This window comes from Stegostoma tigrinum, chromosome 26 (genome assembly GCF_030684315.1).
Source record: "Stegostoma tigrinum isolate sSteTig4 chromosome 26, sSteTig4.hap1, whole genome shotgun sequence".
In the NCBI taxonomy this organism is placed as follows: Eukaryota; Metazoa; Chordata; class Chondrichthyes; order Orectolobiformes; family Stegostomatidae; genus Stegostoma; species Stegostoma tigrinum.
Window position 1 is genome coordinate 34,585,599 of NC_081379.1, and position 23,704 is coordinate 34,609,302.

At 38.5% G+C, this 23,704-nt stretch overlaps 1 protein-coding gene and 1 long non-coding RNA gene across 5 annotated transcripts in view; one reads left to right on the top strand and one right to left on the bottom strand.

The window, feature by feature from the left end:
• Positions 1 to 1,185: 1,185 nt before the first annotated feature.
• On the bottom strand, positions 1,186 to 12,100 carry LOC132211002 (uncharacterized). 2 transcript variants are annotated; one of them, XR_009447282.1, is made up of 4 exons: positions 11,819 to 12,100; positions 6,470 to 9,214; positions 2,590 to 2,688; positions 1,186 to 1,337 (listed from the first exon to the last, which is right to left on the bottom strand). It is a non-coding gene; the product is annotated as an uncharacterized LOC132211002 (long non-coding RNA). The 2 variants fall into 2 exon arrangements; XR_009447281.1 differs by lacking the exon at positions 1,186 to 1,337 and having other exon boundaries at positions 1,349 to 2,688.
• Positions 12,101 to 12,145: 45 nt separating this feature from the next.
• Positions 12,146 to 23,704, top strand: part of vsig10 (V-set and immunoglobulin domain containing 10) — a 31,210-nt gene continuing 19,651 nt past the window's right edge. For all 3 annotated transcript variants that reach the window (XM_048555926.2, XM_048555927.2, XM_048555928.2), the window contains exons 1-5: positions 12,146 to 12,266; positions 18,761 to 19,045; positions 20,944 to 21,213; positions 22,907 to 23,191; positions 23,361 to 23,468. In XM_048555926.2, coding sequence (XP_048411883.1) covers positions 12,197 to 12,266; positions 18,761 to 19,045; positions 20,944 to 21,213; positions 22,907 to 23,191; positions 23,361 to 23,468 — 1,018 coding nt within the window. In that variant the 5' untranslated portion in view covers positions 12,146 to 12,196. The remainder of the gene's footprint in view (positions 12,267 to 18,760; positions 19,046 to 20,943; positions 21,214 to 22,906; positions 23,192 to 23,360; positions 23,469 to 23,704) is intronic.

A 23,704-nucleotide genomic window follows, 5' to 3' on the forward strand; every position in this document is an offset into this window, starting at 1 on the left:
AACTATCATTGTTCTGGAAATATGCTTTCAAATATTATTACTAATTTTAAAAAAACTGGTAGAACTGGAAGCCATCATTGTATTTTCATAGAGAGTGGACTTCTAGAATGTATGAAATCACTCTTTTTGTGGATGTACATTGTAAACATTCAAAAGAAACCCTTTAAGCTAATTTTTACTGAGAATTTCACATAAACCATAATTGTCGGTGGACAGCTAAGCAGTACTTTATATCAGGAATTTCCTGACATAACATACTCTTAATTCAAAATTATTTAATTCAAGTGACGAAGGATGCTGTAGGTTGCAGAGAGACATGGATAAGCTGCAGAGCTGGGCTGAGAGGTGGCAAATGGAGTTTAATGCAGACAAGTGTGAGGTGTTGCACTTTGGTAGGAGTAACCAGAAAGCAAAGTACAGGGCTAATGGTAAGATTCTTAGTAGTGTAGATGAGCAGAGAGATCTTGGTGTACATGTACACAGATCCTTGAAAGTTGCCACCCAGGTTGACAGGGCTGTTAAGAAGGCATTCAGTGTCTTAGCCTTTATTAATAGAGGGATCGAGTTCTGGAACCAAGAGGTTATGGTGAAGCTGTACAAAACTCTGGTGCGGCCGCACTTGGAGTATTGCGTACAGTTCTGGTCACCGCATTATAAGAAGGATGTGGAAGCTTTGGAAAGGGTGCAGAGGAGATTTACTAGGATGTTGCCTGGTATGGAGGGAAGGTCTTACGAGGAAAGGCTGAGGGACTTGCGGCTGTTTTCATTAGAGAGAAGGTTGAAAGGTGACTTAATTGAAACACATAAAATAATCAGAGGGTTAGATAGAGTGGATAGGGAGAACCATTTTCCTAGGATGGTGACGGAGAGCACGAGGGGGCATAGCTTTAAATTGAGGGGTGAAAGATATAGGACAGATGTCAGAGGTAGTTTCTTTACTCAGAGAGTAGTAAGGGAATGGAACGCTTTGCCTGCAACGGTAGTAGATTCGCCAACTTTAGGTACATTTAAGTCGTCATTGCATAAGCATATGGACGTACATAGAATAGTGTAGGTTAGATGGGCTTGAGATCGGTACGACAGGTCGGCACATCATTGAGGGCCAAAGGGCCTGTACTGTGCTGTAATGTTCTGTGTTCTATGTTACTTAATAACTTCTTTACACAGGCAAAGTTCGCTGTTTATTTAAATACTTTTATTCAAATTTCAGAATTAACTCCAATCTTCGTTAACACAAACTAGATCAGTAATCAGCTGTATATTGTAATTATTTGCTATTACTGCAGCAGTGATGCCAGGCACCTTGAATTCACAATAAGGTTGTCATACATCAAAACCTAGAAAAATGAAAGTCAGAATAAGTGCTGATTAGCAAAAGTAGCTTAAAACTGACCTGAACATAAAATGAATTCCAAATAGATAAAATGAAGAAAATACAAAGTGATCTAATATGTAATCTAATCTTGCAGTTCAAATGGCAAATACAAGTATACCAGGGTTCATTTTTACTGTTTATGACATCACTTAAATCCCTTGATCATATTACAGCTGTGAAATAGCTCCATTCTGTCTGAGATCTACGCACTATACTGTAATGAGCTTTTATGTCAAGTGGGATAGAGTCTAAGAGATACACAGCACGGAAACAGACTCTTTGGTCCAACTTGTCCATGCTAATCAGATATCCTATATAAATCCAGTCCCATTTGGTCCATATCCCTCTAAACCCTTACTATTCATATACCCATCCAGATGCTTTTTAAATGTAATCGTAACAGCCTCTACCACTTCCTCTGGCAGCTCATTCCATACATGCACTGCACTCTACATGAAAATGTTACCCCTTAGCTCCCTTTTATATCTTTCCCCTCTCACCTTAAACCTACAGCCTCTAGTTTTGAACTCGCCCACCTCAGGCAAAAGACCTTGCTTATTTACCCTATCCATGCCCTTCATGATTTTATAAATCTCTATCAGGTCACCCCTCAGCCTCCAACACTACTAGGGCTGTCTTCCCTGCCTAATCAGCCTCTCCCTATAGCTCAAACCCTCCAACCCTGACAACATCCTCGTAAATCTTTTCTGAACCCTTTCAAGTTTCACAACATCCTTCCTGGAGGAGGGAGACTAGAATTGCAGGTAGTATTCCAAAAGTGGCCGAACCAGTGTCCTGTACAGCCACAATATGACTTCCCAAATCCCATACTCAGCGTACTGACCAATAAAGACAAGCATTCCAAATGCCTTTTTCACTATCCTATTCCCTGTGACTCCACTTTCAACGAACTATGAACCTGCACTCTGAGGTCTCTTTGTTCAGTAATAGCAGATTTCTGTTCAATACAATCTTCCATATGTATAACAGCCTAAAAGGTGTTGAATATTATATCTGAATTTCTCACTTGCATTGCTTGGTTAAAGCAAACCGGCATAGTTGCTAGAAAACATCCTGTCTATATTGCAAGGTCTTGCTTCAGAAAGGGTTAATGCTGAAGACAGCACTAAGCTCCACCCAATCTGATGATGCCATATGTAATCCAATCTTGCAGTTTAAGTAACAAATACTAGTTTCCCAGGGTTCGCACTTACTGTTTATGGCATCACTTGACTGGGGAAAGGCACACCGCTCTGAATCTTGAGGAAGCATCTTCGTCTCCATAAGAAAGTTGCTGGAAAAGCTCAGCAGATCTGTGAAGAAAAAAAAAGAGTTAACGTTTCAGGTCCAGTGATCCTTCCTCTGTTCACCTGCTCAGCTTTTCCCAAGGAAGGATCACTGGACCTGAAACATGAACTCTGTTTTTTCCTTCACAGGTGCTGCCAGATCTGCTGAGCTTTTCCAGCAACATTGTTTTTGTTCCTGATTTACAGCATCTGCATTTCTTTCAGTTTTTTTTGGTCCCCATTATCAATGTTTTGATATTCCAAGGACAGACAATGATAATCAGGAATTCCAATCTGGCTGCTTCGGAAATATGGAGCATTGCTGAAGCCAACACAGATCTCCTAATGCAGGATAGTGGGAGGAAGTAAAATCACATCCCCTTTTCATGCCGTGTTCTGAGGTTTAAATATCTGCTCGCACAGGGACCAAACACTTTGACAGCTGCTGTAGAAGGGTACGAACATAAGGTAAGTATGAATGGAGTGGCAATTAGTTAAGCGAATCGGGTGTCGCATGTCAGGCCATTGGACAATGACATGTTTGATGGCAGGAGGGAGGTATTGTCAGGACCCAGAGGACTGCTGGGTATCAGCTTTCAGATATCAAGGATGGGGAAGGGGTGGGCATCAGATATCAAAGGCTCAGGCGAGTGGCAGTGGGAAGGCAGGTATCAGGGCTGGTGTGAGGAGTGGTTAGGTCCCAAGAATTAAAATTAGTAGCAGGCACAGTGGAGTGTATTGACAATGGTCAGTGAGGGGGTTGACAGTATAGAATTGGACATGGTGTGTTTAAAGATACAGAATTGCTGCTAAGCTAGATGTTAAATCAGAAGTGGAACAAGTCAGTGCACTTTGTATTTGACTGAAACTAGCTGATGGTTCTTTAGCACCAAAACTTTAAAAAGACACTAATACTTAGATGAAGTTTCACAAGCTTTTGTCAATTACTTCAGTAAGAACAAATAAAATTCTTGAAAGACCATGACTTAAGAGTTCAGCGTCCAGGGAACTCATTATTATTTCATTAATGACCTATCTCTACAGATGTACGTAAACTGTGTCTATGGAGCTTTGAAATTAGTATTCATGAGACAGAATTGTCATTGAAATTGCTGATGAAATTTGGTAGATTAGTCAAAAGGAAGGTGTTACTTTGAACGAAGCTATTTAGATGGTGGGTGAAGCAGAAGTCTAGAAATAATACCAATAAATTCGAAGAGGTAGTACATTCACAAATCCAGATATTGTCAAGAAGAAATAGTCGAGCTCAGAAATCAAATATAGTCCAAAAACGAAAATGCCTTCTTCATCAAGGCAGCTGTCTACCACACAGAAAATTCATGAGATCAAAGGTGCCCTAGATAGTGTTGTGGGACAATTATGTAACCATTTCAGAGGTATATCTGCAGGATGACATAGATTGTGACCTGAATCTTGAAGAGTACAAGACATTTAGAAGGGACAGTAAGTGAGGAAAAGTTGGAAGCTTGGCTCTGTATGAGGAAACTTCTCCTGAGGTAAAGTAACACCTATAAATGAACATACTGGTCATGTTGGTTTTCCATTTTAAAGTACGCACTATGAGTCAGACCAGTCTGACTCATTCAGCAGTTTTACTGGCTTATGTCTAAATGTGCTAAGTTCAGGCAACCCAAATACGGAAATGGTTTAGATAGTGCTAAGACATGAAAAAAGCAAGAGGTCACATGTAGGAGAGTGTATGAATCCCCAAAGAGTAACCACATGGAAGGGTGGAACATAATGAAGAAATAATGAGAGCTAGTTAGGAAAGCACAGTGATAATCATGGGAGATTTCAATCTAATTTTTCCAGTCTATATGTAGAAGGGCAGAGGCAGCCTAGATGAGAAGTTCATAGAATGTTTAGAGGATATTTTCTTGGAACAATATTTGGAGTCAACAAGAAAGGAAGCTATAGTAGACCAGGTATTGTACAACGAAATATCATTATCTCAAACTGAAAGTGCCCTAGGTAGTAGCAACCATAATATAATGATATTTACTTCCAGTTTGATGTAAAGAGAAATGCACCTGGGGCTTATTTTCAAAATTAAAGGGAAATCAGGAGGACACGAATGCAGAGTTGGCTAAAGTAAATTGACAAATTAGCTTATAGGATAAGTCAACAAAGATGCAATGGTAGACATTTCTGAATAGAGAGTCTAGATACATTCCAAAAGAGTAAGAAAAAATCCAAAGGACAAAATTATCATTGTGGCTAAAGTAAGGTTCAAGACAGTATCTTACATAACCACATAATTGTGCAAAGACAGGTAGCAGGTCAGAAGATTGGACAGAATATTAAAACAAAAGCAAAAAAGTGACAAAAAAAATTAGAAAAGCTTGACCAGAAATATAAAGACAGGTACTAAGTGTTTCCATAAATATTTGAGACAGACAAGAGTTAACAAAATGAGCCTTCAGTCTGTAGGAAGTAAGTCTGGTAAACTAATAACTGAAAATAAGGAAATGGCAGATGAATAGCACAGGTGTTTTGCATTGGTCACTGTAAATGATGTAAATAGCATTTAAAAATCAGGCAATGAGGATCTCAGGAAATTCATAATCAACAGAAAAGCGGTAGTGAGACAACTGTGGTATTGCGAGCTTACAAGTATCTGAGTCCTGACAGACTTCATCCGAGTGTCTTAAAAGTTGTTAGTGAGATGGTTGTTTGTGATGAAACTATGGCTTCAGGAGTTGTATTTTGACTTTTTGGCAAAAAAAAGGAAAGACTGACAGAGCTGTCAGGCAATCTGCTCCATAGCCAATAAAGTAAACAGCTTATGAGGCTTTGTATTTTTTAAGAAAGAAAGTTGGAACAATAGAAGCAGCTTGAATGGGTGAGGTCAAACTCCCACAGAACCAGGATTTTTAGTTTTAGTTTTTCTTAGCAGTTGCTGGGGTCTTGAAGCTGGGTTTGGAAGCTGTCGTACATGTCTCCCTGCTACTCTCTCTGAATTTTTTCAATGTTTTTCCTGTCGGATTAGAGAATTGCATGTGAGAAAATCTATTTTACTGCATTTGCCTTTACCAAAGGTGTGTATATGAGACGTTACTACATTGGAACAGTTACTTTTTACTAGTTAAATAATCTGTTATTCTGTTAAGATTTCCAATAGAGGTCAGTTACTCCAATTTCTTCTTTCTTTTGTTGTATTTTAACTATAGTGTATGAATAAAGCGTGAATTGCATCTGATACACAACCCCGACACACCTTTAAAGTATGAAAATGTCAGGGTCTAGGCTATCTTTTAATATTTTTGAGGGGATTTGGTCTGGTCAATAATAAAAAGCAAATATAACTCCTTTATTCAACTACATTATTCATCTTGTTTAAGAGCTTCTTCTCATTATCTGGTTAGGTTCCTCTCCCACTCTAGACCTGGTAGACCAGCAGAAAAGGTGATGGCGGCAGCTATCCACCCACCCACATGTTGGCAGTAGTTGGTATTTAATCATCATTTAACATTGTCCTCTGCAGAGAAAATAAGTGAAATAACAATGAAAGATAGTTTGGCACAACTGAAATAATTAGTTCCAGCCACTAGATGACAGTAATTTAATACACTTTGTAATGATATCATGCCTAATACTAAAGCACCACACAGTGGTAGGAAATAAGCAAAGCATCAGTGTATTTACAGTAAAATATATTATTATGAAAGAAGGCATGAGAGAAGAGAAAGGCAATGTCACGTTTTAAATTTAAATACCATTTTATGATGCAGTTCCCTTGCTAAAAATAATATTAAATTGGAAATTCCAGTAAAGACCTCAGACTCACACAAAAATATTGATATTCTGCCAATGTGTTGCTGAAGGTTATGCCAGTCTCAGATAGGTATCTAAACATAAGAAGCAAGACTCAACATTAATGACCACTAACATTGCTTCACATTCATCATAACTGGGTTATATTTTTAATCTGCCAATTAAAAATAACTGTTTGAAATTTATCTTGAGGTACTATTTCATATTGGCAGCAGGGAATCTCTGGGGTCTGTAACTAGTTAGAATGAAACATTACAATGTATATACAGAATTTTAAAATTTATGATTTATCCTTAAATTTGGTTCACCAACACTTAGTTTGGGTCCACAAGGCCCACAGATCCTGACCTCATTACTGCATTAATCCAAATGTGGTCAAAAGAGCTGGATCAAGTGTGGAAGAATAACTGCCCTTGAGACCAAATCAGTGTTTAACTGAGCTTGACATCAAGGAGCCCAAACAAACTGAGTCAATAGGAATTGGGGAAAACTCCACTGGTTAGAGTTGTACCTAGTACAAACAAAATAAAAACGGTGGTAGTTGGGGGTTAGCCACCTTTGTCAGAGGTCATCACTGCAGGCATTCCTCAGGTTAATGTGTTAGGTTTACCTTCAGCTGTTTTCTGAATGTAGGGATCAATAAGGTTTTAATTGAGGGTGTTCACTGATGATTGCTGAGTGTTCAGGATCATTTATGACTCCTTATGTACTGAAGCAATCTGAGTTCAAGTGCCATAATACTAGAACAAGTAATATTTGCACCATGCATCTGCCAGGCAACGACCATCTTCAACAAGACAGAATCCAACCATGATCAATGTTCTGCAAGTTACCACTGACCGGAATCTTAACTGTATCAGCCGTGTAAATACTGTGACTACAAGGACAGGTCAGAAACTGGGTAAAAGCAAAATACTCCAGTTGCTGAAAGTCTGAAATAAACATGTTAAATACCTGAGAAGCTGGGAATTCTGCACTGAGTAACTCACCTCAAACTTCTCAGAAGCCTGTCCACCATTCACAAAGTCAGGAGCATGATAGAATGCTTTACATGTGCCTAGACAAATACATCTCAAAAACGCTCAAGTAGCTCAACACCATCCACGATAAAGACTGCTTGAATGGTTCACATCTACAAATCTACTCTAAATAAATGCAGCATTTTTAAAAATTTTAGATTTTCAGCATTCACAGTATTTTGCTTTCTTTTTTATGAACAGCAATTACTACCAGGCAATAAATGGGGGCCTAGCCAGCAATGACCATATTCTGTAAATGACAAAACAAAAGGTAGGTTGGGTAGATGTCTATAGAATGTTAATTCCCAAGGTCACACAATGCCTTGACATTGAACCAACACTCAAAACTCAAGTGGCGATCTCTGTGATGTTTTATTTCTGCAGGTTTTTAAAAGTTTTTAAAGCAATAGAAAACATTAAGGGGTGTCATGAAGATGAACAATGTCAAATATAAAATTATAAGTTCACCAGTTATTCAGATACTGGACTTTTTGAAAAGCCACTTTTGCTAAGCAAAGGACACTGATTCCTGCAGCGTCTAATTCACACTTGTGAAGCCAGCTCCATCCAGTGGAGCTTCAAGGTTGTGGAGACAGCTACAGAGATGGTACCCTGGAGCTGTGAATAGATCCTATGTGTCTCAAAGATAATGGATGGATCATTCAGGATTAATGACTGGGCACTAAGAATACATCTCGGATAAACTGCACCATGGCAAAGAGGAAGAAGCTAAGTCAGCCAATAGCTGATCGACCAGCTTATAGAATATATAGCCATCTTTAAAAATGGTTCTTACTCAATGAGGTTGGATATTTGCTGTAGCATTATTAAACATATGAGAATGGGCCTAATTTATATCAGTGATTCATTACTTGAGTCAACCCTGAGTGCATATAGTTAAGGAGGCTGTCCACTTTCTGGGCAGAAATTTACCCGAATGGTGGGAACAGAGCCATGGCAACCTGTAAAGTAACAGGAAGCTACAATGGGACTGCTCCCCATTCCCGCTGCCAGCAAAGTACCCCAAATGTGGGAATGTGAGGTGATCAGCTCCACAGAAGCCAGCACAATTTGAATGATTAAATGCCAAGAGACCTATTTTAAGGGCAGCCAGAATTTTGCTGCCAGTAGAGTGAATCCCCACCTCCCTAAAACGTGGAAAGGCCATGACCTTCATGGAGGCAGTCTCCTTGCAACAGTCTGAAGGGTATGAAGAGCTGGAGGTTTCCCAGCACAAGAGGGTGGCTGCACAATATTAAACGGACCCACTGCAGTTCCAACTATCACTGAGGTGTTTTCCCTCAGGCCCCTGAAATTTTAGTTTTATTTACTTAACTAAAGGTAGTCCAGAATCTGCTTCATTAGTAACCATCTTTCCCAATTACACTAAAGATTATCTAAGTTACCCAATATGTGTGATCAGAAATGAAAATTATTATTCATTAACAGAACTATGAGTTAACTCTAGTCAGTTCTACTTGTCAGACTCTGCACACGCATTGCACATCATCAATAAATTAGGTGGGTCTCCCAAAGGTACGTGTGCTTCATCGTTGGCAGTTCATTTGGTTTCTGCTTAACACTAGGGTGAAGTTCCTTCTCCTGTATGACATTCCCGTGGTGAACGCAGTTGTCATGGTGACTTGTTGCTGATCCATTTCCATTACTGGGAAACATCTGACCTCTGGGACTGATGATTTGTTCTGTACTTCATGCAGGTGGTGAGATCACTTCTTAATCTGCAGGTGAAGGAAGACAATTTCTCTATGTATATAGATATCTGTAGTTGTGATTTAATATATTATTGCTCATTTTCACTCCGTCCAGTTGTAGTGATAACTGCTCAACATAGATCCCAATTTGTTACAAGTGCAGACTTCTCGTGTTAAATGTTTGCACTTTGATCTCAAATGCTGAGAAGACAAACAAAAATTGTTAAGGGTGGAGAAAAAATATTAGATGAACACAGTTTAATAGCACCAGTCCACAAGATTCAATTAGGTGTTCTTTTGCTTCTTCAAAGCCCTTCTGATCTTGCATCATCTTCTTTCTGAGTCCTTTCAGTTCTATAACACAGACAGTGCAATTGGCACATTAATTGTTTTGTATTTCAGTCGATGGTGAGAGGCAGCAGCCTTACAGGCAAATGCAAGTGAGAATAGCTAAATAGCTTCCAATTCTTCGTTACTTCTCTGCAAGGAGAGAGTTGCCATCTTTTGAGAGTGTGGTCGCTGTCTGTCCCTGTATTATTCATATACAGAAGTCCACCTTGGCAAGAGACAGGGAGGAGTTGTCATGCCAAGACCCATACAACTGGTTCTGATTGAAAAAAACAGTCAACAGCTGTCTGAGCAAAACTGCTGAACACACACCTTTGTGGAGATGAGGCCAGCAATCTTCCTATAGTTGCACCAAAGGGACAGTGTAAATATAATTCAAAATGACAACTGAATCAATAAATGTGGAGGTGGACAAACAGGGCAGGTCAGACAGCAGAGTAGGAAAGTCAATGTTTCGGGCCAAAACACTTTGTCAGGATTGGCCATACACCTCCAAATCCTTTCTATTCATATACCCATCCAGATGGGTACATATTGTAATTGTATCAGCCACCACCACTTCCTCTGGCAGCTCATACATACATAACCCTCTGTGTGAAAAAGTTGCCCCTTAGATCCCTTTTAAATATTTCCCTCCTCACCTTAAACCTATGCCCTCTAATTTTAGACTCACCCACCCCGAGAAAAAGACCTTGTCTATTCACCCTATCCATGTCTCTCGTGATTTTATATACCTCTATAAGGTCACCTCTCAGCATCCAAGGCTCTTCCCTTTAGCTCAAACCCTCTGAACCTGACAACATCTTTGTAAATCTTTTCTGAACCCTGCCAAGTTAACATCCTTCCTGTATCAGGGAGACCAGAAGAGCATGCTGTATTCCAAAACTGACCTAACCAATATCCTGTACAACTGCAACATGACCTCCAACTCGTATACTCAATGCACTGACCAACAAAGGCAAGCATGTCAAATGTACCCTTACTATCCTCTCTACCTGTGACTCCACTTTCAAGGAATGATGAACCTACACACCAAGGTCTCTTTGTTCTGCCACACTTCCCAGAACCTTACCATTAAGTGTTTAAGTCCTGCCCTGATTTGCCTTTCCAAAATGCAGCACCTCACATCTATCTGAATTAAACTTCACCTGCCACTGCTTGGCCCACTGACTGAACTGATCAAGATCCCATTGTACTCAGAGGTAACCTTCATCACTATCCACTACACCACTAATTTTTGTGTCATCTGTAAACTTACTAACTTGAACTATGCTCACATCCAAATTATTTATATAAATGACGAAAAGCATTGGACCCAGCACCAACCCTTGTGGTACACCACTGGTCACAGGCCTCCAATCTGGAAAGCAACCCTCCATCACTACCCATCTTGAGCAACTTCAAACACATCCATGGAGGTCATGGTTTTGCATGAAGCAAAAGTGAATTTTTACAATCATTCAATGTTCTCCAACTTATTCTAAGAGTCAAAAACCATGCATCATTTCTTGACATGATGCAAACCTGTTATACAACGTACCTGCTTACAGTTTCCCAACAGCCATCTTTATTATGCTGATTTACTTCAGTCTAGCTCAGCACTTGAATGCTAAGGGATTGAGTCTTTTACACTCAAAACATTATTCTTCCTGCACTGAGCACACTTTTTTTAAGTGATATCCTCCACAATATTTGCAGCCTGTCCTCAGGCCTTCATCTTTCTTCTCACTCTTCTCCAAATATTCCTTTTTTCTGTCTGATCTATCGTTCTTATTCAGCCTGGTATGTCTCTCAACCTTGCACAAAATCTCATGTTTCTTCATTTATAGTCTCTTGCTGGTGATCAGAAATCTTCGAGCTTCTATACATGTCAATAGCTTTCTTAAGTAAATTTCTCCTTCCTCAGCAGACACGCTCTCACTACAGCGGCTTTCATCGCTGACGAGAATCTCTCAGTCAACCAAACTCGCAGGACTCAGCTGACATATCAGTACACAATGGTGACTATTCCCTCTCTCCTTGAGCTCTGATGTTGATAAAACACCATTCATAAATAACATTAATTCCAGCTAATGTAAAAAGTGCGAGTATAATTTAAATTCTTTAAGTATTAGGTGGCATGTAGATTAATACTCTTTGCAAAAAGAAAGCAATTCCGAGGGCCAGTTCAAATTGTAGTTGGCCCTGTAACAATTGTTAGGATAGCAAAATAAATCACTTGCGTTTATGTAGCACGTTCGTGACTTTAGGATGTCTTTAAGCGTTTCACAGCCAGTAGATTACCTAATTAAGTGTAGTCACTGTTACGATGTATCAGGCAAGAATGAAGTGTTTGGATCTGGACCACAGCCATGGAACTTTCTGTTTTACTCCAGTATCGTTTACAATACGCGTTGGTGTTTATGCGGCAATTTTTTGCGCCAAAAAAACACTAAACTGCAATCAGGAAATTATCCCTAGAAGGGAGATACGGAGTGTTACACTGACTTTGAGCCCGTTTATCCAGAGAGTGGGGCCTTCCCAACTGGCTCTCCAGCTCTGCCGCCCACCTGCACCGACAGGTGAGGCGGGCCAAGGTATGCCGCGCGTGCGCACTGGAGCGAGCCAGCAGGAAGTGCGAAAGGTTATTGTCCTCGGAAAGTTGCTCACTCAGTCAGCGCAATGAGCTGCGGCAATTGTTTGCGGCTCGCTGTTGTTCTCAGCCTCACCCTGTGTTCTTTGGTCTGGGCAGGTTGGTTTTTAATAGATTCATCATATATCTTGATATGAATCGTTCATTTAACCAGTCAAGCGCTCGACGAGTTTTCCAAAGAGCTGTGTTAGTGTGTGTTTCTTCCTGTTGTGAAACGAGTTAGGGTTCGACATGTTTATGCAAGCTGTTCTGCATGTTTTGCTTGCACTACTCCAGCAGACCATTTAGATATTTGGATTTTAGTTTAATCAAAACGAGACCGAGAGCAAATGTTTTACTGGGGTTTGATAGGAGTTTCACTGATAGGGTGTTTATGTCCCTAGTGTTTATATAAAAGGTAAGATAGTTATTACTTGGTGTTATTTAGAGTGCAACTAGTCTTGCGATGATAAAATGTAGCAACCATCAAGTGTGTCGTTTTGAATGGTAATTAAAGTTGTAAAAAGTCTTTCCCCCCCTCCCCCTCTGTTCTCTACCAAATATTCAATAATTTATGCAGTTGTGATGGCTGTTCTAATTGTAATAAGTCCTTCTGATGCGCCTCTGGCAATCTTCCATTTGGGAGGATGTTACATGCGAAATATTTTCTGCACTTTCTTTTTTCTCCTACGTTTGATAGTGATTAAAATTCCTTGATTGCTTGATCCATGATCACTCATAGAAAAGAAGTTTATTCCGTATGTTGTGTTTAAACCAATGAAGAAATTCCTGACGTCTGTTCTAAAAATAACCTTGTTAGTTTCAAATCTGTGTCTCTGGTGTATATTCCCACAGAAACATTCACGGTAATAGTTTTTTTTTAAATTTGTAATATTGTTAAATATCTCGATATTAAATCACTTTCTTTCCAGGTTGATCAGTCCAAGTTTCTTTAGTAAAAGCCCTCAAACTATGGATGGACCTAATGTATCTTTTCTCTACTACTTCTAGCCTTCCTGTTGACTGAAACTATCAGAAAGTGTGAACTTGAGTATGAACACAATAGAGGTGTATAGTTATCTGCTCTAGCTTGTATTCAGTCAAAATGCTAGAAACCCGAAATAAAAACCAGGAAATGCTTGCAGCACTTAGCAGGTCAAGTACATCTGAAGATAACATTGCTGGTCCCACTAGGACTCATGCTTGGTGAAGTCCATAGCCTATCAGTTTTAATGATTGATACTTTGTTGGGCATATTTAATGTTGAGCCAACTAATATTTTCTTGCCTCTATCAATTTCATCTGTAGTTACTTCAGCGCCATTCCTAACACCCATTTAGCAAAATGTTACAATCATTTAGTGCAGACAGATTTTTTTTAATTTTTGCTCTATCCTCTGAAGTGGCACTTCTGATTCTATTACTTCTCCTATTTTGACACCCTGATATTTAAGTACTAGCTAAATAAAAGTTGTTGTAAATTGTAACAGTTCCAGCAGTGAATGTAGAGGCACTGCACATTCCACCTTTCCATTTTTTGATATTTTCTCTTTAAGAAGAGAATGTTCTCTGTATTTTCTAATCTATTCCCAAGGTTTTTTCTTTCCAGACTCATATTCTGGCCCCCACCGAGATGTTGACCCCAGTAGAGTAAAACAATTGCATTCCAACCTCATCAAGCTAAACCAAACAATAGAAAATAACAGAATGAAACAGAAAATTTGGTCACATTTACATAAAACAGCTAAGTTGGAAAATAACAATTAGATGATTATTTTACTTTGTGTCCTTCATTTCCCCTCCCATTCACTCTGACCTCTCTGTCTTTGGCCCCACATGAATTACAATGTTTCCTAATGGAGACTAATCGACAAGTATCTCATATTTGTCGTGTAGCCTCTCGTCTAAAAATTAGCATCACTGCATTGAACTGTTGGCTTCATCGTTCCTTCATTTTCTTCACAGCAGAGGTTATTGTAGAATGTGTTGTTGATGTTTATGGCCCTATAGGGTGCTTTGGTTACAGGGATTGGGTAGGGAGGTTGGACTGGGTGGGATGCTTCTCAGAGGGTCATTGTGGACTTGATGGGCTGAATAGCCTGCTTCCATACTGTGGGGATTCTATGACTCCTTGCTTTAACTTTTATTTTCATTGCTTGAGATGATGTCATTATCACAATGTTCTCTAATATATTTGACATTTTTAATACTTTTTCCCTGATTCAGTTAATATATTCCCTCACATCTTCCCTTCTCACCTCGCAAGAGGGAATGAGCTAACTTATTATTTGTCTTTTCATGCATACTAAGGGACCTACTAATCATAGCTACACAGGAACAGGGGTAGGGAATCAGTCCTTTGGGTCTGCTCAACTGTTCCACATCATGGCTGATCATATCTTTTCATGCACTGTCTTGATATCTTTCAATGTCATTAAGGGGATCAGTTAGATGAATTGGCTGGGCAGTTGATTTGTGATTTCAAAAAAAACACCAATAGCACAGGTTTAATTTCCTCACCAGCTGAAGTTAACATGAAGGTCCTTTGCCTAAGTTCTCTTGGACTATGGCAACTTTACCTTTAATGTCATTAGTCTCCAGAAACCGATAGATATCTGTCTTGAACCACTGAATGATTTGAGCTTCCACAAACCTATGTGGGAGAGAATTCCAGAGACTTGCCAACTTTTGTGAAGAAACCACTGCTCTTCTCAGTCGTAAATGTCCTGACCATCATCCTGAGATTATGTACCCTGGTTTTACCGTCAGCATCCGAGGTAACACCCTATCTCTGTCCACCCTATTATCCACTCTAAGAAGTGTTTTTTTTTAAGTTTCAATGACATCACCACATACCCTTTGAAAGCATAGGAGAGATAAATCCAGTTTTCACAATCTCTCCTCATAAAATAATCATTCCAGTGACTGTGCTAGGCAACATCTTTTGCACTCCTTTTATTACAAGTTTATCCTTCCTTGGATAAAGAGATCAAAACTGTACACAATATTACAAGTGAGGTGTCACCAAGGCTGTGTGCAATGTAAGTTATTTTTACTTCTGCTGGCAAATTCCATTGAAGTGAATGCCAACATACTGTTTGCCTTTCTAATTGCTTGCTGAACTTGCATATTGTCTTTTGGTGACTCCTGGATGAGGACACCTGACCCTCTTTGAACAGCTATACTTCCTAACCTCTCACCACTTCAGAAATTTTCTGCCAGAATGTTTTGCACTGAAGTGAATAATTTCACAGTTAGTTATATTGTGTTCCAGCTACCATGTTCTAGCCATTCACTTTGCCTGTCCACTTTCTCTGAAGCCTTCTGGAACCTTCCTTTCAATTTGCATTCATATCCAGATTTGTATTGTCAGCAAATTTGGAAATATTACAATTGGTCCCCACATCCAAAACATTTATGCAGATTGTGAACAACTGATGTCCAGATGTTCTATGTAGTTGTGGTCTTAGCACTGACCGTTGTAATGCCCCAGTAGTAACAGCTTGTCATTCTGAGACTCTGCCTTTCTGCCTGTTAACTAATTCTCAATTCATAGCTCAATTTCATGCAGTCTAAGGGGCAGAATCCCTACAGTTTGGAAATAGGCCTTTCGGCCCAACAAGTCCACACTGACCCTTGGACCATCTCACCCAGACCCATCCCCCTAATCTACACATCCCTGAATGCTATGAGCAATTTAGCATGGCCAATCCACCTATCCTGCTTTGGACTGTGGCAGGAAACCAGAGCACCCGGAGGAAACTCACGCAGACACATGGAGAATGTGCAGACTCCACACAGACAGTCGCCTGAGGGTGGAATCGAAGCTGGGTCCCTGGCGCTGTGAGACAACAGTGCTAATCACTGAGCCACTGAGTAGCAATCCACCACTATCTCTATTGTTCCTTCCTTTTACAGCCTGAAAAGAGCTCATCTGAACCAAGCGATTTTTATTTCTTGTTCAAGTAACTAATATCAATTTCATTTTGCACTTCAGTTACACAAGTCCCTAGTATTTCTGGGAGAGTTTTTATATCTTCTTTTGTGACCACAGATATAAAGTTTGGTTACTCATGCACTTCCTGATTCTCCTCCATAACTGTTACTGTTTGCACATGTAGTACACCTACATTTATCCTTGCTAATCAATTTCATTTAGTTTTTTTATTGAAACTTTTATAGTCCTCCTTTATGTGCTTTGTTAACTTGTGTTCATATTCTCTCTTCCCTCTCCTCATCAGTTTCTTGACCCTCCTTTGGGTCCTGAATTACTCCCAGTCCTCAGGTTTGCTACTATTTCTGGCATTCTTAAAAACCACTCCCTTTGTGGGCTAGGCATTTCAAGCCTTCTGCTTTTGACTTGTAGCATTTCAAAATTACTGTCTTTATTAAATGTACTTGTTATAAATAACTCAGGCTTAATATTCCTTTCACTGTAGGCAGGGTAGCCTCTTGATAGCCCCTTTCTCGTACCATAAAAATTTTGCAGATCCCCTGTAACAAGTATATTCCTTATGCAAAAATTATTCAATTAAACACATTATTTTGTTTAACTTACCACTTGACCTCAGATCTTTCCACTTCTTGGGCTCAGAATCTGTCTTGACCTCCCATTGGATCAGAGATTGGAAGGAAAATTGAGAGCAATGTGTTAACTCTTTTGTACTGTAAAGAAACACTTTTTACTGTGTAAATATGATATTACACAGCATAGGTATGGTGCAGGACATGATTTTAATTCCCTGCGATATGAGATTTGTGAACTCACTTGTCGGTGTGATGATGGATCAGGGTGAAACCACATTTAGTAGAACAGAAGTAAAATCAAGCACAAAGAAGATATGGGATGCTTTGCCAAATGATTTGGATGCACACATGTTACTGCTGAAGTGAGACTTGAAGCTTTAAGTCTCCTTTCTCTCTGTCTGTCTTTCTGTCTCTGTCTCTCTCTCTCTCTATCATTCTCATCTTTAGCCACTGCCATTTCCCAAAAGCATTTTCTCAGTCCTTTTCATTTCTCATTACCATGCTGCTGCTCAGCAACATCAACTGAACTGTCGATTTTCATATATACACTCTACTTCACCACCTGTGAAGCAATTAATGCTTATCTGACATCTGTGGATGAGCAGAAGTTTCGTCTAAATCAATTCTGGGAAAACTGCTGTTTTCTGTCCTGACCAATGTTCCATTCTAAGCTGTGCGGCCACTCGGAGGATCTGCATATGTTGATCAGAGTGCAGAACCATCGGCTTCGGCTTCTGCTTCTGGAGATTGCTGCCATGCACAGGCCTCAAAGGTTCACACATGACTGCAAAAGCTAGAGGGAATGAAGGTTCTTGCTGCAAATTCCTTCCACAGCTACTGACTTTATCTTTCTCTCTCTGGCAAACAATCTGAGATTAAGTTGGTCTGTTTGTAACTTTTCTGTTACATTTGATTCAGATGAACTTCTCCCCTGCATTAGTTGTGCTATCACTTAGGCTGCCTGTTTCCATCTCCATAAAGTTGTTCAATTTTGTCCCTGCCTCAGCTCATCTGTTCTGAAACTCTCATTTGTGCCTTCGTTACCTCTGGACTCAACCATCCAATGCATGTTGGCTGGTCTTCCACACCCAGCTTCAGGTCATCCAAAACTTTGCTGCCTGTGTCTTAACTTGCACAAAATTCCCTTTCCCTATCACCCCTCACTGCTGACAGACATTGGTTCTCGGTTGCATAATGTCATTATTTTAAAATTCCCATCCATGTTTTTAAATTCCTTGGTGACCGTATCCCTCCTTATCACTGTAAACTCTTCCAATCTGTCAATCCTGAGATAACTATGGCAATCTCATTCTGGCTTCTTGTACATTTTCCAATTTTAATTGTTCTGCCATTAGTGACAACACTTCCCAAGACACCACACTTCTTGTGGAAACATCATCATCACACCCGTTCTATTTCTACCTCTCTGTTCTCCTTTAAAATAAGGCTTAAAATCAATTTCAGGCTTATGGTCATCTAGCCAAATATCTCCTTATATAATGCTGTGTCATTCTTGTTTTCTAATGTTTCTGTGTGGGGATGTAATCTGCTAAAAATCATTAAAGCTGTTGTTGTAAATTTGGGATTCGAAATCTAGGGGGACTTTATTGCAATATTTCAAAGATTAACAAATTGCACACTCACTCTGTAACTTTCTAGATATAGTAGAGCATTTAATTATTAAGTGTATGGTAACATTATTTCATGTTAACAATATAAAATGTCTAACATAAGGATATTTTAAAAATAGTCTAAACACATTTTCATTCAAAAATCAATGCTATAAGTGTCTAAATGCTGTGTTAAGTGCAAAAGTGATTCTACTTTCTTTTTAAAGCTTTAACCAATAGTGGTTCCTCTTTCTCCATCAATCTTATCACTGCAGTACAATAAAAAATCTTTCACTTTTACAGTGCAAGTCAGTGCATTTGTAGAAAGTCCACAAAACCAACCAAGTTTGCCTTCCTCACTTTGAGGAGGTTTTCTGTCAATTAAAGTACTATAATGTGTATTTATTGCTGTTCACACTTAACACTTAAATGTCTGTTGTTTTCACTTTTAGCTAAATTGTGTTCTTTGCACTTGCAGATAATGACATGAATTTTACTATTACTATTAGTCCTGGAGAAGAATTGCCAAATAAAACAATCTTCATAATCAAACATAAAAATGTTTCATTCAGTTGCTCAAGCACAGTTCAACTAGAGCAGAACATATCCTGGATTTTTGTTCATCCGGATTCAAATCAGGAAGTTTTTACAAATGTAGAGGGAGCGCATACTGAATTTACACTTTTCGATATAAGTTATGACAACCAGGGGAATTACACCTGCTCAAAAAACGTCAGTGAAACCAAAGAAGTCCTTGTCTACTGTAAGTTATATTTACAATTGCTTTCTAATATCTCTCTCAAATATTTCACAAATGATCAATAAAGCAAAATTTCCAGCTATTGTAGATTAACACTAATGACGTGCAAGTGTAATTGTTTTAAATTTATCACTTTTGCTGTCTCAAGCTGTAACTTTCCATATCAGCAGGTACTTCATTAATATAAGAAAGATCCAAAAATGAAAATAAACAATGTATAACATTTTGACTTTGTTTAGAATTCCACTCCCGTGTAGTATCACTGGCGTGTTCGGATTTGATCAGTTCCTGGACAAAAAAGAATCATTTGAATGCTTGGCTTAAATTACTGAGAGATGCCTACAATGATTCTGAAGAAAATGTGTTGAAATATGAAGTTAGTAAAAAACATTATGTTTGGAGGTCCCTAGTATCCCACTTTCTTTTTTGCCCACAAAAATTCCCCTGAAGTAAGCTTTGGGGGTTTGCCAAGGTATTCGATGGGTGTCTGAATAAGGGAATAAAGTTATCAAAAGTAGGAGAGAGGAAGCTTATTTAAAGCATTTTAAACTATGTGATGAACTTAATGGCCTTAGTACAGGCAGTTAAGTCCTGTTAAAATGGTAGTAATATTGTAGTATCGTCAACATTTGCTAAAACTTTGTATTCTTTTGAGTTAAGAAGTTGAGAGTGATTTAACTGAGGTATTCAGAATGATAAAATGATTTGATGGTTTCACTGCATCAATCTTATTTCCAATTGTAGGCATTATCTTAAAACTGGAATTTGATCATTTAGGTGCAAAATAGTAAAGCACCTTTATCTGACATATGAGAGCTGATCTGGAAGATGTGCCCTCAAAATTCTTTGTGTCAAGTGAAATTTTCAAAACTGAAGTTCACGAATTTTCATGAGTAACGACATTGAGGCTGTTCGTTTGCTGCAAATTGACCTAAAAGGTCCCACCTACAAATCAGCTCCTATAAGTTACCATACAAAATGAAGGCATATGCAAAATATAATTAGAGGTGGGATTAATGAAGGGGTAATGATCAAAGGTGGAATTCTCTCCCAAAATGTCTCTTCGTCTCAAGTTTTAAGAAACTCCTTTAAAAAGCTATGTCTCCAAAAAAGCTTTGATGTGGTTCTGTGTCAAATTTTATTTGATGATTTTCCCTTGAAGTCCTCTGGGGGTTTTATTTCCTTAAGGATGCTATTTGAAACCACTTTGTTGTAACTGATCCATTGGTACAAATATTGCAAGACCTGAGATATAGAAAGCTTTTTTAAAAAAACGAAAGGTTTCATAGTAACCATTTTGGTATCTTGAGCACCGATGTCTCCTTATTGGTATTATATAATAAATGGAAAGAATCTATTGTAACTTTTAGAATTTGGAGCAGGAGTATGCCCCTCACTCTTTCTCCATCATTGAACCAGATCATGATTGATCTAGTTTTGACAATCGGCTATATCATTGGCTATCAAATTGTTACAAACTTAATTCAATTTTCTTTTTCAAGAACTGAAAAAAGAGACTAACTGCAGATATAAATATAGAATTCAACCATGAAAAGCTCTTTCATAAAGTAGCTAAAAGGCTTAAGAGCCTGGTACTTTTTATCTTTCTATCCAAAAATCAGCGCATGTAATTGAAGGAAATTAAAAATAAATAGTTCCAAAACAAAGAGAAACCTTCAGAATATGAAAATCATCTGTTGGAAAGAATCCAGGAAGCAACCAAAATCTGAAGCTTCTGAACTAATTTTTCAGACCATAGTACTAAAAGTTTCTCTGGGAAGGTACAATACAGTTGCTGCAAGCATAAATCTCTTCCCATTCAACAGCTATCTATACACTAATATAAATATTATGAAGGAAAACCGATTAGTATGCTTTGGCATTTAATATTCATTTTTCAGATCCACCAAAGGGGCTTCCAGTGTGTCATGCAGCATTTTCTGATGATTATGTGCAGCTGTTTTGTTCTTGGACTGAAGGATATCCTTATCCGACTTTTGCTTGGTCAAGCGAAAATCAGAAATTCGGACCAAATGGGCTAGTTGGGTCAAATGACACCGCACTACTAGAAATTAAAGGGTCAAAGATCCATGATGGTCAATTGTTTAAATGTGTGGCTTATCACATTGCATATGAGCAAAGGATGGAAAAGTCATGCTCGTTGACATTGAGTAAGTAAAATTTTGTTCATTCTGCTATTAGAAACAGAAGAAAATCTGTTAAGAAGCTAGTAATACAATGCTTTAGCTTGTTTGGATAAAAATGGTCATGGTAATATCTTTAAGTAGTTTTTAATCAAGCCCCTTACATAATACATAAACCAGATATCTCAACAGCACTCTTCATACAGAATGGAAAGAGGAGAGAATCAGGCAACTTAAGATCACTGACCAATGCACATTTTGTTTTGACATTGAAGCAATCATAATTGAATGGATACTTTTAATGCTGTTGTGAAGTTTTCACAACATATGCAGTAACCATGTTTTACTGACCATGTGATATCATGCAACACAGTAAATTGAACTGCAAAGGCCAGTTAGTCATTAAGAATAATTTAATGTGCCAGTAAATGCTCATTTGCTGAGATGTCAAGATGTCTTTTGCCAGATCTGGATATCAAACACACCTCATGCTTTGAAGCAGATGGCCTAATTGAAGTGGAAACTGAATAGTTGCAGACAACTTAAAAAGCAATCATGATTATAAAATATGTTTTCTGCACTTATGTGAAATTACCTCCTTTGTTTTTTTAAGATTTGTTTACATTGTGGGTGTAATCCAAAGAAAAACTTCATGAAACTTGTTTTTATTCAGTTTTCAACAGTGTTGAGCAGAGCTGAAGTTTATTCATAAATCATAGAATCCCTGAAGGTAGGCAATTAGACCCATCAATTCTACACTGACCCTCCAAAGAAAATTCCATGCAGATCTACCCCCTACCGTATTCCTGTAACCCTGCATTTCCCATGGCTAATCCACCTAGACTGCACATCCCTGGACACCATGAGCAATTTAGCATGGCCAATCCACCTAACATGCATATCCTTTGACTGTGGGAGGGAACTGGAGCAGCAAGAGGAAATGCACACAGACAAGGTCCACACAGACAGTTGCCCGAGACTGAAATCGAACCTGGGTCTCTGGCAGCAGAGCTAACCACTGAGCTACTTACTGAAAACCAAGCTGCGTTTGATTTTTGGCATGTTCAGCAGGAACTGAGTCCAACTTGCATTCTTTGTCCGCACTGATCAATATTTTCTGCATTTATAACTATAGGAAGTATTAATTGTATGGAAGTGCAAAAACCTTTTAAGTTCACCAATAGCAAATAATCGGCACAGAAGGAGTGTAGAGACTGAGGCTAGTTCCCAACCCCTCTCTTGGAGGGTCACCTCAGAGGAAGGAAGTGTGAAATTCTGAGCTTACATTACCTTAGTTTCTATTTTGTGAATTTCTTAAAATTGATCAGCCTGTGACTCGATGCAATGTTCATCAGCAATGGCAGGAAAATGGCACTTGCACAATATGCTTGTATTTTTGATAAACAAATGTTTTTAAAAAGTCCTAAAATTTACAGAAGGTGAGTTTCAGTGACTGCTCCTTGAGGTTTTTGAATGACAAGTATTTAACATATTCAACTTACGGATATTTTCACTTGATTTTTGTGATTGAAATTGAAAAGATAAAAATATTAAACATGAGATTACACAATATTTTCCTTTTCATTTTACCCAAGAAATGTTTTTCTCACTAATTCCAAAATTTATTCACTTGCAGTGTAGAATTAGCTTAGTATTTTAGTAAGAAAGACAAAAATATCTATTCAATGTTGCATGAACCATAACTCTTGTTTTGTTTCAGAGGCTCCACTTCCAGAATCACAACCTCTTGTAACTGGATATGTAGGGAAAAATACAACATTGACCTGTCACAGTAAGGAAGGAAATCCACCTCCCAAATTAACTTGGTGGAGAAATGATGAGGAGGAAATTTTCTCAAGCAGCAAATACATAATCTCAGAAGAAGGCGTTGTTTCAAGCTTAACAATATTGATGTCCTCAAAAGAGCAGGATGAAGGAAGATACATTTGCAAGAGTGAGAATCCTCTGGGGATTAAAGAGGTCGAAATATGGGTCTCATTTAACAGTGAGTTAATTACTGTAAATATTGGTCTGAGAATAAACTTTTGGTTCTCATTATAAGTTTATACGCTAGATGATTCATAGAATAGTTTTGTAAAACTTACTTTTTAAAACATCATTTTGTAGCTATTGTCAATGACAATATTAACTTTGTTCTTCCTTTATACAAACAGCTAAAGTCATTTCTGGATTAGTTGGGGGAATCACTATCTTTTTACTCCTAAGTGCTGCAGCAGTTTTTGGAGTCCTTCTATACAGAAACTGGAACAAGTTTATCACCAGTAAGTACTAAGCGTAGTTTTTTGTTACAGCGAGCAGCAACTTTTAAGTAGTTTGGATAGGAATAATTATTCCGATGAAATCCTAGTGACATCAATGAAATGTAACGCTTGTGAAATTTTCATACCAGGTTCAGCTGAACTAAAGCGTGCAACTTGACAATTTATAAATATTACACTTGAAGGTTATTCCGTTTAGGGAGACAATTCCGAATTTGTAACATTAGACATACTTTTAC